At 37.1% G+C, this 16,735-nt stretch overlaps 1 protein-coding gene across 4 annotated transcripts in view; it reads left to right on the top strand.

Annotated features, from left to right (window-relative positions):
• Positions 1–16,735, top strand: part of JPH1 (junctophilin 1) — an 82,652-nt gene that overhangs the window by 48,322 nt on the left and 17,595 nt on the right. For all 4 annotated transcript variants that reach the window (XM_066332451.1, XM_066332446.1, XM_066332434.1 and 1 more), the window contains exon 3: positions 6,529–6,647. In XM_066332451.1, the coding sequence (XP_066188548.1) occupies positions 6,529–6,647 (119 nt within the window). The remainder of the gene's footprint in view (positions 1–6,528; positions 6,648–16,735) is intronic.

Raw genomic sequence — 16,735 nt, 5'->3', positions numbered from 1 at the left:
AGTGGTGTTTGGAGTTGCTATGGTTGAACTTCATGTTGCAGTAAACTGTAGATTACAGCAGCTTTAGGTACAGTAAATTGTCCTTGGGGTTTTTGAGAATTCAGAAGTTGTTTAACTTGCCAGCTCTACCACAGTATGTTTTAGCTTGTATTGAGACATTCTAAAAGTGAAATATTAGACAACTCTATAATAAAAAGCTAACTCCTAAGGTAAAATGCTCGTCAACCGTTTTCTTTGATGTCTTGTGCATTATGCTTTGAAGTATGTCACAGTTAGCTTTTAATCCATTTTTATGTACTTTATTAATTCCATGTAATTTATGCCATTCTTTAAATATATTGCTGTAGGCTACAAAATCAGAAACCTTAAAAGAATGGTCCAAGTATGTTAAATCAAGGCAAACAAGATAAGGTACAGGACCCATAATCTTTACATGTGTGTGAAGTGTTTGGCAAAATACTTTGTTACAGTACGGTGTCTGACACAATACACTGTTAGCCTATAAATCTCTGTGGATGTAGACCCAATTTATTTACGCTGTTATTTATGCCTAAAACTGACATCTGGTTTACCAGTCATTAGCCCCAGGTTATCTTTTCAAGTACCAAAATCAGATTGGCTGTTTGCCAAGCGTAAGGAATTTCCACAGTTTCTCAGGCATTATTAACTAAAGGTTAGTATTTTTTAAGTTCCTCTAATATGAGTAAGGACTGAAAAATATGATAAATTAATTTAGGCTGGGAAGGAGAAGCTTTCAGAAGCAAAACCCATTAGTTAAGATGATACAGATTGCCAGCAGTGTTTGCATAATAGACCTGCTCATGCTTTGCTACATCAGACTTCACTGCTATTACCAAACTAGTCCAGTTACTGAGTGAAGTCAGTTCTTAAAGAAGGAGTGGCTGGTTCAGATTAAAATTTAGTAAAGCACAAAGGAGTTTGATGAAGTAAAGTTTAGCTGAGGGCATATGTCTCATTTTGTTTATTCAAACTGGAGTTTAGGATCGCTTTAAGTTTCTTACTGACGTGAAGCTCTTGTATTGCATTATCTGTTAGTCAGTCTTTTTCCTCTTTCTGTTTCTCTCAGAGACCCCCATTTCTTGCAGATTTTCAGTGACCTACCCTCACTTCTGTTTTTGTTGCTATTACAGCAATGAGTTGCTGAGAGATGAAGCCAAGAGTTCTTAGGTGGCTGTACACAGTCATGCAAGTATTTATTCTTAATTCTACCACAGCAGAATATTGGTTTTCACCCAGTATTACCACTGAAAGAAGCTGAGAAGAATTACTACCACACTTGATAAATTCCAGTCTGTCACTTGCAGTGTTAAAAAATGCATGGATGTTCTATATATATTAAGATTTTATTACTGATATATAATATCAGGAGAATATAGGAGTAAAATGGGGATAAGGAAAAAAATTGTCTACCAAAGAACTTCCCTTGAAGTCTTTCTGTCCAGCTCATTTTACCTGAAAATGCTACGGGTCTCTGTACCAATTTTAGCAGAACTTGGTTTTGCAGATTGCAAAATTTTTCTCTGAAAGATAGGAGCAAATGTAAAAATTTGGGAAAGTTTTATACCTGGGAAAAAAACCCTCAACACAATACTGTCTGCTTCCTAGAACAATCGCTGCATTTTAGAATTTAGGAAGGAAGGTCTGTTGTTAGAGAATTCCAGTTTCAAGAAGGATATCAATGGGTAACATTACATACACAATATGTAATTGTTACACAGATAGACCTGATAGCTGTCATTGATAAAAAGTATCTTTTGAGAACTTCATGTAGGTTTGGCCATTACTGATATTTTTGTTCTTACAATACAGAAATCTGTTAATTTAACATTGTAAATATTATTCGTTTAGGATAATGTGATAGGAGCATAATTCTGTGTCATATATCTGGCAAATAGAAAACAAAACTATTTTTATAATTTTAAGAAATAGAACACAAGCTCCTGGAAAGCTTTATGCTGAATTCACTGTGTTTAATAAAACCTGAAAAATGAAACAAAGTAAACATACGCTGCTTACATTTTTAGTTGACTCTGAGTGAGGCAGCATTACAAGTGTGTTGAAGGATGCCATGGAAATAAAAAATAATCTGGAGGGTAATGGATAGTTCTAAATGGGTTTTAAATTTAGATAAATGTTACATAATGCATTCCAGGCACATGGCATTATATATAAGCATTGTTGCTGCAGAAAGGGAGATAATATTGTTTAAGCTCTTCAAGCCTCAGCACTCCTCCTTCAAGTTATTTTTCATACATAAATAGATAGAAATCTGACCATAATATTGCTGAAAGAAGGAGGAGCTGCTTGTAAGAAGCCTCTGGCTCTGTGCTTATAATTTCTGTGTGGTTGATATGATCCTGTTTACCTACCCAGTGAAACACAGAACAGAAAGATATCAGTAGTGATACCAGTCTAGAAAACTTAGACTGCTCTGAAAATTAGACCCTGGTATGCAGTTTCTCAGGTTTTCAGTCAGGCATTGTTCCCCCAGCCCTTGCTCCCTGGTCAGAGACTCCCAAGGACTGATATCTACCAGGTATCTATAGGGACTCCCCATGAGCTATAGCTACAAATTCCTTTTTAATATAAGTACAGTTTGATTCCTGCCACAGATACAACTTAATCTGAAGCCCCTGTCTTCATTGAATTTACCACCTCTGTGCATTCATTAGTGAAGTGGTAGATTGTCCCTCTAAATATGAATTAATTTTAGTAAATACTTTCATTCTTACATTCATCTGAAAGCTTTCAAGGGTATGTTTGATACATCACGTGGAATATTAATGATAGTCCTGACACTTTCCAGGAGAAATACATATATAACCACACAGTAATTCAGAAGTTACTGGTGCGCATTAGGTATTATAGTTGCTCAGAAATAATTTTTACAAAGAATCACGTATTCACTTAAAATAAAAAAGTCGTTAAAGTCCTTTGCTATGGCTTAGAACCTGAATGAAACATTGCAAAGCAAGTCACTTATTGTTCTGTACTGTTTTGCAATCTGTGGATTGGTTTCTTTCCTGTATAATTTCTATTTGCCACTGAAACATGAGATGAATCTTTCCTGGAAAAAAACCTATTGCAGTCTTTTTCTTGGCTGGGGAGAGGAAAGGAGGAATTGTTTTGTTGTTTTTTTGTTGGTTTTTTTTTTGAGGTTTGCTTTCAAGAGTTCTCATAAAGATCTCTTGTCATAGCAAAGGACGTAAAGTTCCCTGGAGAAAAAAACCAGCTCTTAAGTAGATGGTGGTCATTCAGATGTGGGTCATTTTTATGTGATGTATCATAGATCATCACATAGATCATCATCACATAGATCATCATTAAATTTCTATGTACACTTGCTGATAGCAAACAAAACTTGGAGACATTACAGTGACAAATTTACCCCTGAAATGAAAGGTAAAGAAAGCTTTCCAAAACCGTGTGAAGCATAAATGGAGCAAATGGATTCTATTTCTGCTTGGATAGTTCTCCTTTACAAACATTGTCATTCAAAACTAAAATATTTCTCCATAGTTTCTGATAATACCGATCTGATAGTGTGTGGGTCAGTTCAAGGCAGAATAAAACAAGTACAGACAAAATGTAGTATCAAGCAGCAGTAATTGTAAGCAAGTCATCTGGAAAACATACAGGCAGATCAAATGTCGAAGTCAGAATAAAAAAAAAAAAAAAAACCAGGAAAATAAATAGCAACAGAAAAATTATTTTATTCTAACACTTAAAATTAAGTGCGCAAGAAGTTAAAAAAAATCTAGGTATGCAGTTGCAAATGGAGATGATAAAATACACGTTGCTGAAGTTAGCCAGTGAAGCATCCAAATGCCAGGGTGATAAATAGCCAACAATTGCACATTGTGGAGAGCCTGTGTTCCCAGGCAGAGCACAGAGCTGCTGTTCTGTACAGAAGGATCAGCTCTGCCACTTTCTCCCTTTCTTGTCACTTTTGTCACTGCTCATCAGCGGTGAGGAGGCTGTCAGGAAAGTGTCTCAGCACAGGCATGTGCACACGCCTCGGTCTGGCTGTGGAAGGCCTGCTCAGGAGCATAAACATGTTCTTGTGCCTGGCCCTCCGGGGCTGGTTAGCTCCTCTGGCTGCATCCATCGCCTCTCAGCGCAGAGGCTCCGCTCCTGTGTCACTGCTAGGACATGCCTTGGCAGGGCTCGCTCCTGTTCTTGGTCTGCTGGAACTCCTCACTGAGAGTACAAAAGGGACAGAATAGCAGGAAGTGTGAGTTGGAAAAAGAGGTGTGAGATAAGGCAGCTAAGGAAAGCTGTGCTCATTTACCTTCTGTTCCTTTGACTTCTTCCTGTTGTGACCTGCTCTGCCCAGCTTCGTATGACAAAGTTACACTGGCTTTTAAGTCATGTCACCGTTTAATTCCTTAACTAATTGATAGTGTACTTTCCAACAGAACGTCTGTTTTGCTTCCTGTATTTAATAATATAGAAAATTCATAGGCATCAATAAATAAATGTATTATCCTGGCAGTATGTTTTCCTGGTGCTGGTTATTTAGTATATTAGCTTTTAAAGTGTCTGTCTTAGCAGTAGCAATAGTATTAGAATCTTTTTTATATGGGAGTAGTCTGGTTGTTTTTTCATCACAAAAAGATGACCAGTGTCTAGTTTATCTATGAGCAGACTACATTATTGTCTCACAAAACAATGTCCCAGTGCTAGGATTGCTTCATTAGGTTTATGCTACATAGACATAATTATGCAGGAGCTAAGAATAGCTCATCTAATTGAAAATAATGATTCTAGAGAAAGAACGGGTTTGATTACTGTTACTAAGCAAGCACACATCATACACCCATTCATGAACTCCACAGAATACATATGGGATTATATGGTGTATTTGTTTTTATTAACAGTTTCCATCCCCCATCCTGAGTGAAGGTGTTACAACTCATTTGCTCATTATCCTTTTTCTCACAGACCTGGGGGGACCTGCAGGAAGACAGCATAAGCTAATATTTATCCAGTAAATTACAACAAGCTAAGTTTTGAAAGAACATTCAGCATTTATCCCCACACACATTTTAGGGAGGATGTAACTTAAATAAATCTTCTCCAGGCACCACAGATGAAACTGTCTATGTGGGTTTTTTTATGTCTGTGTTTATACTAGTACCCTACGGGATTAAACATCCTTTTAGAAATGCAAAGTCTGCCATACTGTTAATCTCTTGATGCTCATTCTGGTTAATGCTAACATTTAATTCTTGTTTTGTCTAAAACACATAGAACCTTTCTTTATGTCTTGAAAATAAAACTGAATTTTTACAGTGAAGTTGTTAGAAATTTTTATTTATTTAGTTGCTATTACCAGGCACATGGCATAAAATTTGGTGCTATTGTTGTCTTGTTAACTACTTCTTTTCTTACTTCTGTGTCAGTTTTCCACTAGAATGTTATGAGAAAAGTGATGAGATCACAAAATTTAATGGTTTTGGTTTAGGAATGTTAGTAATATCTTTAGAGTCTCAAAATACTTTGCTGGTTTTCCATGTTTAACTTCCCCTCTGTTCTAATGAGCCATTTTATAGCTATAGGCTATGTGCTAATGCTGTAGAGGCACAGAGAGATCACTGCCCTCAGGAATTTTCAAACAGATGACTGTTTGGAAAATGAAGCGGTGAGGGAAGATGGGACAAGCAGTGATGCAAACCTGCAGTAACACAACTATCAGTTTGCAATCTGGAATCAGAGGCCTTTGCACAAGCTGTTCTTGGTGGTTTTTGAGATATAGCAAGATGAAAAAAGCGGAAGCAGAGTGCAGATTACTTTACCAAAGTATTTTTGTCTTGACTTCAGAAAAGTTGCCTTTTCAGATTTTTTTTGGATTTGAAATTCAGTGAGTTACAAGAATTTAGGACAGTTAAGCCTCATTTCTACAAATGCCTAATCAAGTGTTAAACACATTTTCCAGGGTTTTCCTTACCAACGTGATCTGATTGTGGAAGACATTTCCTATTTTTTGGGCCAATATACTTGAATTTTGCCTGTCATAAATTTTTACATAGCACCCAGCACTGACCCAGCATTAACTTTGAAATGTGGTTAAGTTACAAGCATTCTTCAGTCCCTTTGAACACCATGTGTTTTGAAATCCCAGAACTCTGTTTAGGAGTCAGTGTGATGGCCCAATCTGACCTTCTGTACACTTCTGTACACATTCTAGTAACATGTAAATAAATCCTAATCCCATGTTTCTGTCAGATAAAATTTTCCTTCTATTTAGAAATTTTAATTACAAGCTTGGCCTGGAAATTGTGTTCCTGCAAGTGAACGTGATCCAAGGATGAACAGGACTGAAGAGCTGAGAAGGAATAGTGATTTCATCCTGAAATACTTCACTGATTTGCAGTTCCTCATAATTTATCCTAAGAGTGCACTGTACAGGATAGTGTTATGATAGCTGAGGTCCTTTGCTCTCACATGCTTGATGCAACTGATAAAAGACTCCTCTGCATATAAACTGTTTTCTGCTTTGTACAGAACCGCACATGCAAGAGCTAAAGCTGATGCTGCGGATCAGGCTGCTCAGGCTGCTCGCCAGGAATGTGATATTGCAAGAGCAGTTGCCAGAGAACTTTCACCAAATTTCTACCAACCAGGTAATTGTAGATTGGAGTTTTATGTGGCTGCTTGTTTTATTGCAGTGAAAAGATTTCATGTTAAAGCATTGATTCCATCTTGAATGTTGTCTTTTATACAGAGGTAAGTTGTGTGTATGTCATGAGGAGTGTACATTGCTCAAGGAGATTTCATTTTCCATTTTTTATCATTTGGTGACTATTTCTTTGTATGAAAACAGTTGAGTGTTGAGAATTCAGTATCAAGCATATAACTTTGCCTCAGATTAATATTTTATTCAGGACAGTATCAAAGACTTCAGCAGTCATAAATCAACAGAAATTTGGATTAGTTCTATAATGTGTTTATTAGTGGGAAGAATCATAGCTTTTCTACTGTCCAGTGGAATTCCTGACAGTCTTGGTTAGGTAAGGCCTGAATTTTGGACAATACTTTACCATTAGGCATACATAACCTCTAAAGGAACCTTCCTCTGTAGAACATTGGTCCCATATTCACGGTGGCATAGAATTAAGTCTGTCTCACTTACATCAGCATTGCAGCCCATTTTCATCTGTCACAGAGTTTGTAAAGTTGCTATAGGAAGAAGCAAAGTTGGTTTTGCTTTGTTTTTCTGCTGTCCTTCCATGAGGTTCATATTTCTGTGTACTGTTCTTTACCTTAAAATTGGATAGGGAAAGTGGATCTCCATTTGCCAGTAATGTCTTTTCATGTCTGCCCTTTCTTTCACCTGTCAAATTGAGTTGAGTCATATCTTGTTATTACTTTTTTCAAGGATCTGCCTGTACTCGCATGCTAATACAGATTATAGCTCTGAGATTCATTTGAATTACTGTCCTTTTCTTCTCATCCTTGTTTCAGACACAAACTTGCTTATTTAAATGCATCCAGGCTATAATGACCCACAAAAGCAAAGAACAACATTCTGCAACATTTTCTAAAAACAATTATTTACTTCAATATTTAGTTCAAGTGGTCACTGTATATAACTTGTTACTAAAGCTTTACTGTCAGTTACCTTATAGAATGCTTGTTTTTTTTCTTTATTCCTAAGTATTTGGTTGTAGAGGGAGAACGTGTTTTGGGGTTAAGGAAGTTGGTGACCTCATTTTATATTCATTTAGTGCCTAAGTCAAGGACTGTTCACCTGATTGGAATTTTCATTCCCTTTACCAGTCTTGCAGACTTTCTTGGTACACATCCTGATATAAATTCATCCTTTTTGAACATGGCAATCCAGAACTGTTGGTAAAACTCAACAGAACTACTTCCAGTAGTAAGACTGTACTAGCTTTTTACTCAGTACAGTCTGTCCTGTGGATTTATTTTATTGGTCCATACTTACTGCTATCATACTCAAGTCTTTTTCACTTTTCATTATTTCATTCTCCACTAGCTGAAGAAATCCCAGTTTACAGCAGCAGGCCATCTTGTCATTCATAAATGAACAGGTGATAACCTTAGCCATGCAAAGAATTACAGCATTTGGAAAGAAACTATTTGAAAGCTGCCAAACCCTTCAGATAAAGAAATTGCTAGGGAACTCGAGTGAAAATGCCAGCATCTGATAGTGTGACTTTTGACACCAAGAAATCACCCAGATCAAGAATTTCTCAGGTGTCTTTTTGCTCCCTGCCACAGGAATTGAGGTAGCACTGCTGACAAATCAGCTGAAACATGGGACAGAAAGGGTGGAATCTTATTGTCCTCTCATTTGAAACTTTTCTTCTAATTACAGAAGAGGAGAGTTTGTATCTCTTGCCCAAGTGCAGCTGGATATGTGTGAAATGACACAGCAAAGCATTTCTCAAAGTTTGCTTATTCTGTTCTCTATTAGCTAGCTCCTAGCAAAAGATAAATACCTGTTCTGGATTCTAAATTTTGAATTCTCTAATTGTTTTCAAGATAGTCAAATACAGCATATTTGTATACATTTGAAAATATAAATCTATTCCCATTATGTAAACAACTTCTAAATGCCAAGATGTTCACTAAATCTCAGTTATCCCAAATACACTCCTGCAAACCACCAGGTACACAAATAATTTTGATGATTTCAAGTACTGTCATGTCTAAGATCTTTTCCGGGCTTGGTGTACATGGTGCCTTTTTCAGATACATTTTTTTGTGTGGTATCAGTTTACCTACTCACTTGTACACCTATTTGTTTGTTCAAGCATTTCCCAAGAGTCATGCCAAGAGGAACTGGACAGTGTTACTCTTAGCGTTTATCATTTATGGTAATAAAAGAGATCAATATTTCTAAGTATTTACATTTACTCACACAAACAGCAGTAAATACCTGCTTTTCAGATAGCTTTTCTCATGTATTTGAGTGAAAAGAAGGTAACTGTTACTGCTTCCTAATAGCAAATTCTTGGTTTTCTTCTGTTGCTTGAGCTTTTTATTTTTACAGTATCTGTAAGTGCTGCTAAAAGGTATCAGTAGGTGTTGTGTCTCATTCTCCTAAACTGTAGTTAAGTGAAAGCTTTCCATTGTACTAAATTGTCTTGAAAATAGGTTATGATGAGAAAGTGCAATTTTTCTCTTATTTCCTTAACTGCTTAGTATGGTAGGCCAGCATGCTGGCAGCAGTAAATGTATGTAGCATATCAACAAGCCTCTTGAAACAGAGACAAAAAGAACTGAAATACAAATACATTTCTCTAAGTAACAGAACCATTCTCTTCTGTCTTAATGAGTGATCTCTGAATTACTTGTAGCCTAGAACCATTTCAATATTTAAAAAACATTTTTATAAAGCTCTTAAATTTCAGGTTCCTAAAAAGCAACTTTCTCAGCCATATAGCCTGGTGTTACACACAAATTACAATTACAGTGAATATTCATCATTCACTGTACCATGGCAGTTCATATCCCAAATCTCATGTTTCACCTTCATGTTCATGAAGGCATTCATCGAAGCTGCCAAGAGGTTCTGCCTTTGTAATGCAGTTTCAAAGGAGACTAAAAGGAGAACAAAGCAGTAGGAAGTAAAGTAGCATCCAGCAGGTAGGAATAATAATGAGATACCACAGAAATCTAGATATTCAGGTCTCCCAGTGATTGATTGCCTTAGTATTTGCATATAAGGAAAGCCAAGTATGATTGAAAAGGTCAGAGCCATAGTGTAAGGACTTACAATGTTGCAGAGAGTTGTTTTCCCCGAGTTTGTTCATGGTGTTCTCAGGCAAGACCCTGCTTCTACTTTTGCTGTAGCAGGTATTTGGCTTGTGATTAATAATTATGAGGATGTGTGTCTTTGCAGAGCCCTATCCACAAGGCTCTCTATTTTGTAGATTTAACAAATGTTGTACTCTTTATAGAGACCATACTTTACTGGCCTTTTTATCAACAAATGAAACAAATTCTGAGAAATCCCAGCTCTGACCTGTTTGTTTCCTCCAGGCATCACTAAACTTGTGGATGTGTCAAAAGAGAGCACACCAGGACAGGAAACAAATGAAACCTGAGTCATAGCCTCCTTCAAGGGAGTCATCCAGGGACAGTTTGATATTTGCCTTTGCTTAGAGAAAAAAATAAGTGCTGTTTTGTGTCTGTTGTTAAAACCTAGAGAAGAACAAATGACTAATGGGAATACTGTATCAAAGGTGTATCAGAAAAGAAAGGTTTTTTACACTCAGTAAAAAGCAGGAGTATTGTTCTAGTCTTGCACAAGGTTAGTGAGTGCTCAGGCTGACACATTCGTTCTAAATTCACAGACCGTCTTTAGGATGTTATCATGTAAACACGCTATCAGGAGGTAAATTGAAGTATGGACTTGTACAGATTGGACAGCTAAGCCATAATTGTCTGTGTGCATATATATCCTGCAGCAAATGGATACTGCTCTTTCATTCAGTCTGAATGAATAACATTTGATTAAATGAAAAAGTACAACTACATTGCTGCAGGGTAAGAGCAGTCTGGGCACTTTACCGTAGAGCAGTAAAGGTCTGTAAATTCAGATCTGAATTGTTTTCTGGCAGATTATTTGTCAGACCAACCAGCTGCCAGATGAACATTTATGGATCACCAAAACAATTCTTCCAGCCTTTGACCTAAACAAGGCATGAGAGAAATCAAGGAGCAGTTTATAAATTAAAGCTATTCTAGTTTGGAGTTGGACAGAATTTCTTTAGGTGAAATATATGAGCAAAGACTTCCTAATGATAAGAATAAGAATTTGGCAGGGTTTACTAGTATTTTTTATTGTAAGATTTGGTTAGTATTAAAGCTTCAGTATTAACATGCTGAACATTGCTAGTTTCAGAAATAAGCATTTTAAGTTTTTTACAAGGCAATTTGGAATAGCCTCTAATGACTTGAAGAAGAACTGTGGTTTACATTCTCTTTTGACCACTAGTAGATGTCTGTAGCTTAAGGAAAAAAACCATCCTTCCCATCTTCCTCTTCTCTGCCGTCACCACCTCCTCGAGTTCTCAAAATGCAATCTCCATATGGACAGGAAAGAGAGATTTCTGGTTGATGCTAATTAACTGGAATGTCCTGGCTAAATGCATGTGGGCCAGACCAGATAGTTTTATTTAAAAAGCCAATTACAATGAGTATTTCGCCTGATTAAAGTTACCAGCCATGCCATCAGTTTGTGCCTTAAAGCATATGGAAGCTCGCTGCTTATTCTTAGTCATACAAGAGCCTGTTCATTTTCTGAATTTATTCTACATATGACTTCATTATCCTCACAGATCTGTTATTGGGTTTCTTGCTATGCCATTTTTTCTCTACAGTTTATTGCTTCTATCCTCTTTCTGCAGAACTCTGGAGAAGCCAGAGCCTATAGACGTATCCTAATGCACTTCTGTTGTACCCAGTAATCAAAGAAAGAAGCTACATTAAAAGAAAAGGTGCCCATTACGAGCTTCATTCTTGTTCTCTCCTTTCTTTTTATAAGTCATATCATACCAGTCTTCACAACATGACTTCCAAATATATCACCAGTCTCACCAAGCCCTAGGTACAGACGCCTCCACCCTTCCACATCTTTTCTCCTGCCCAGTATGAGGGCCATCCAGCTTGCTGGGAGTCTGCATCCATCCTGCTGCACTGCCTAACACACCTGCTGGCTCAACTCACTCCTCAGTGTTCCTGCAATGTGTCTGGGACAGGAGAGCATGCTTAGGAGAAGGCAAAGCAAAGAGAGTTTGCAAGGGCGTAGCCTTAATTCTTCAGGATTCTTTCTCAATCTCTCCAACATACTTTTGAGTCACATAATCAAATTATTTGCTTAAGAAAAAATATGCCTAATTAGTTTTGAGAAAATTAACTTTTAAAACTAATAACAGAGAACCAGTTTCCTGCAGAGAGATAAAGCTGTTGCAATCGCTGTAATTTTCACAGACTTGCATAAGTAGTGAGGTAGTTAATTTGCATCCAGACAAAATTTGTGGTTGCTTAGTACAGGCTGTAGGATCTGACCATAAAAGTAGTTAGAAGCCTGGACTAACTTCAGTGCTATCTCAGCTGTGTTTGCTATCTTGAAGTACCTTTTCAAATTCTAGCCTAGATGTACATATCTAATCTGGCACTTATGAAAGTGTTAATTACAGGTATAGTCTGAGAGAAAGCGGTCGGTGCTTCCTTTCTCCTGTTAAAAACCATTCATTTGCTCTGAAAAACAACCATTCCTTCCAGGACAGTGTTGGCCTGCTCCAGTGAATTTCTATATTGGTCTGTCATGGTGTCCAGCCAAGGACAAGATGAAGTAGGGTCTATCACATGGGAGTATTATCACAGTGTCAAAATTTCCATTATAAATCCTATTTATAACCACATCATAAATATTTGTTCCATGTTGAAATTCAGCTAACAAAGAACTGAGAACTTTCCTTACAGTGCTAATTTTCAGTCGAGTGTGGTGATCTATTTTGAAAGGATTTTATTATAGTAGTGGAGATTTAAATTATGTTTAAAAGGTTAGGTTTCTCCTGTTACACTTTCAACATGTGATGTGGACCATTAGAGAAAAGTAATCTTTGCAGCTGCATTCTGTGTTTGTCAAGGTCACAGAAATATATGGCTGATATACATGACTTTTTATTCCAAGAAAGTTTGCAAAATTTAAGACTTAGATAAAATTAGAGAGACTCTAGAGAGATACCCAAAAAATAAAAATCTAATTCATATTATAGACCTGAGTAATGTAGAGTTATGTTCAGTATGATGTGGAAGACTGTGTAGAGAATTTGGAGAAGATAAAGATTTCTGCCTATTAATTCAGTAATAGTTATTCATTTACATCATTTTCTGAGCAGGAGTAAAACCTGGAACTGAAACACAGCTAGCATGGAATTGGTAGTTCTTGTATGGTGAAATTAAACAGGACTAAGATTGTAAAAGGTGGAGAGTCCAAGAACGGAATAATCAGAGATTATCGAAATTGAAAATTTAATTTTCCTTGAAAGCATGGTATAATAATGAAAGAAAAATACAGGTAAATCAAAAGGATAAATCATAGATGTTAACAGACGAGACTTGTTCCAGAAGAGGAGAATGGTTGCCTGTGTCAGAGGAGGGTAAGAGAGGAGTACTAGTACTGAAACATCACTTAGAAAATCACAGGGGCTCCTCAAAAAGTGTCAGATGAAGAGCAGAAAGTACTTTGTCAGAGGCACTTGCCAAACTGAAGAGTATGGGATAGATTTGGAGGAGAAGAGCAGTAAATGGATATTGCGAGCTTCGACTTTAGAAATGAAAACTTAGAGCACTTATGTGAAAGAGAAGAAGTGATGCTGTGAGATAAGAATGGTGAGTGGCACAGTGAGTGGGGTTTCTCTTAAAATACAAAAGAGCAAGAAGATATTGGAAAGAAGCCAGATTTTGATGCTCTTTGATGCAAGACTAAGTAGCTCACATACTGTAGTTTTACCAGAATTAAATTGATTGTTGTATTTCTCCTGTTCTGGAATTTGTAGAGCAGCAGTCACTTCAGGCTCTTACACTTTATAATTAATTTCAATGCTAGATACAATAAATTAATTTTGCTGGAAGTATGGTACAGCTTAATGAATACTGTTTTTGAAGAATACTGGATTGCTTCTGAGAAAATTCATAAAACCATATATTTCAACAGCAGTAAATTTTAAGTCTCTTTATTTTATTCCTGATTTTGCATATTTCAAGTTCATAATTTCAAGTATTTTCTATAAACACAAGGGGATAAAGGAGATGTCTAAAAAATTGTCTGACATATCACATAATCATGAATCAAATTAGAAATATCTGGAGTTTAAATTAAAGGCAGTAATGCATCTCTAGATCTGTAGAATCAGTGGAGTCTGAAACTGTCTAGTTATTTTGCCTATTTATTTCTATGCCCATATATTCATATGTAATGTTGGTTGTTTGCTGACATACATGTATTTACTGTCTTCCTGGTTTTGAGCCTTTTTGGAACATATTCCACAGGCATAAGAAGTGCTGACATCTACAACCCAAGCCCTGAGTGCATATCCTGGGCTCTGCTTTTTTCTGTAGTGGAAGAGCAGAAGGGTGTTCTCAGAAAAACAGGCACTGTCTCTTTATGTAATAGGGATTTTAAAAGAGGCAAAAATTAGGAGGGCTTTAGCAAAAAGTTCACTTGGCTATCGAATTTACTAAAAAACAGTTCTTAAGACAGGCTGACAGACTTGGCCACTTGGAGAGCAGATATGAACCTGCTCCTGTGGAGGTCAGTTGCCAAACTCCTGTGGAGCAGGATGATAGCCATGCACTTGAAATGTGATAAGAGAAGTAAGAGAAGTAGCTAATACCCTTCCAGGCTGTATATACAGAAGCACGTCATGGAGAATGGTCCCTTCTCTGCATGATCCCAGTGACACTAAGTCTGAAATACTCTGTAGAACTTTGGGGATCATCACGTCAGAGAGATCTGGACATGCTGGGAGAAATGTGAAGGAGTGTGAATTCTAATGAGTAAAGATAGCTATTATGCCACATTAACAGTCTCTCTCTATATTTAAAATTCATCTTCTCAGAGAATATTGCAGTTGCAATGAGAATAGGATTACAGCCTTTCACTTCTGCCTGTCCTGTAAGAGCTTAAAAAACACTGCCTTTGCAGTTAACAGCTGCCCCAGTGCAGTTCAGATGAAGTAAAGTAGTCTCTAAGTTTTCTGTGAAAAAGCCAAAAATTCACCTTCTCAGTTATCGCCTGTTAAGCAGCCTGCAGGCTTAGAAGCATTCAAGTAGATTATAGTGCATGTGTTATTTAGCTGGGATCATTCACATTAAATACAATGTGTGTACATTATCTACCCTGGAAAAATGAAGCCTGTCCTAGATACAGGAGTCATATGCATCACCGTGTAATCTTGACAGATACTTTTTTGAAGTTTTGTCAGTATTCATCAACAGAAAGGTAGGGTAAGCAAAGCAAACCATAATTAAGACTGCTGGTCACAAGCAATTTCTATGTCCATAAGCTGATATGCCAGTGAGGTGTTAGAGATAGTTGTGCAGCACTCATAGTGCCCTCTACCAGGTAAGATAAATTTGTTAGATTTTTCTGATGGTATTGAATCCAGAAGTATAAAGGCTTACACACTGCTATGCAGATAAAGTTAGGAAATGTTGCCCTGTTTTGGAAATACCACAGCTACTTTAGTCACCTGCTAAAGCAGCTACCGGAATGGAGCAGAGATTGGATTCATAATCAGAATAAATTCATTGTTCTTGGTTCTGACCCAAGGCAGTTTTTGAAATTCATTAGTGTAGTCTTTCCTGACTTCAGATCATTCAGTGTGCATATGTCTGCACTTTAATGATGCATTTATAAACCTTTACAGGAAAAAAATCTTATTTTTAGGGATTCTTTCATCCTTAATGACTCTTTAGTTGCTGGATAATACAAAAATGCAAATTACAAAAATATTGTTTAGGTTCTGTATGCAGGTGTGTTAATGGTGGGGTAACTCAAATTAATTTCAGATTTGGTGGAACTGACAGGGAGAGAAGAGACAGTCTGGTTTTTGTACCAGTAGAAATTGCATTAAAATCTGTTCATCATCCTACTGCTAGGCTCACAAGTTGATGTTACCTGTGATGTGAATTCTTTGGCTGAAGTCCATTTCCTTTCCTGTTGCCATTTCTGTTGCTGGCAGCTCAAGTGTGCTTGAGTAGACATTTTGATATTTTCAAAAAGCGTTGTGAGATAACACAGTGTCATATGCTTTTCAACAAATACCTGTGCAAAATGCAGAGACACTAGCAGTAGTGAGGTCACACCATGAACTGTATTGTGTTGTGTAAATATCACAGCAGATTAAACACGGAGGCATAAAAACTAGCCTTGGATTTGGCCAAAGTGTGTGTGTGTGTGTGTGTGTGTCTGTATGTGGGGTTAGTAAATAAGTAACTCAAGGCTTTTGATCTCAGTCAAGTCCATGTCAGAAAGCATTTGGTGGGGGTTTTGAGAAGGCTATGTCGCTTTCATTGATGTCAAGGTCTGGAAAATAAAGCATCGACAGATATTTGAAATATGGTAGATACATATTTTACCAAAACTATGCAGAAGTTGTTTAGGATACTGCACAAAACTGTTTCCTGAGAGATATAAAGTAGCAACCTTGATATGCTATAATTTGCATGTTTGGGTTTCTTCTGAGCAAGACGCTTAATAAGGAATTTCTACCAGTGAATACTTTTGTAGGTTCTTATCTTCACTTGGCAAGAAGGGAAGGTTGCATTTCAAATTCCTTTCAAGCCTGCTTGTATTCAGTGATGCTACCTCTTAAAGTTAGTCCTACATGGACTACAACTCCTTGGGGAGATCTTTATATTCTGACTTTTACATTGCTGAATGACTATGTGGCTTTGTCAGGTTGTGGAAGGAGTAAAATATCACCTTATGTCCTATCTCCTTGTTATATTTTTTGGTCTTGTTGGTAGTACATGGTTTCAAAGACAACAGGCTGCCAGATCAAATCAGAACAGTTCCATAAATGAAACACATGCAGGCATCAATCTCCACAACACTCATGGATTTAGTGAGTAGCACATGCTAGCTTCAGTCTTGCCTCTAGTCCAGCATGAGAAAGAAGACTACCAGGAATACTGCTTAAGGAAGCAGCAGTGCTAACAACAGATT

The sequence above is a fragment of the Sylvia atricapilla genome, chromosome 1 (assembly GCF_009819655.1).
Source record: "Sylvia atricapilla isolate bSylAtr1 chromosome 1, bSylAtr1.pri, whole genome shotgun sequence".
NCBI classification, from domain to species: domain Eukaryota; kingdom Metazoa; phylum Chordata; class Aves; order Passeriformes; family Sylviidae; genus Sylvia; species Sylvia atricapilla.
The sequence above is the reverse complement of the archived record's forward strand: the minus strand, read 5'-3'. Positions and strand labels throughout refer to the sequence as shown.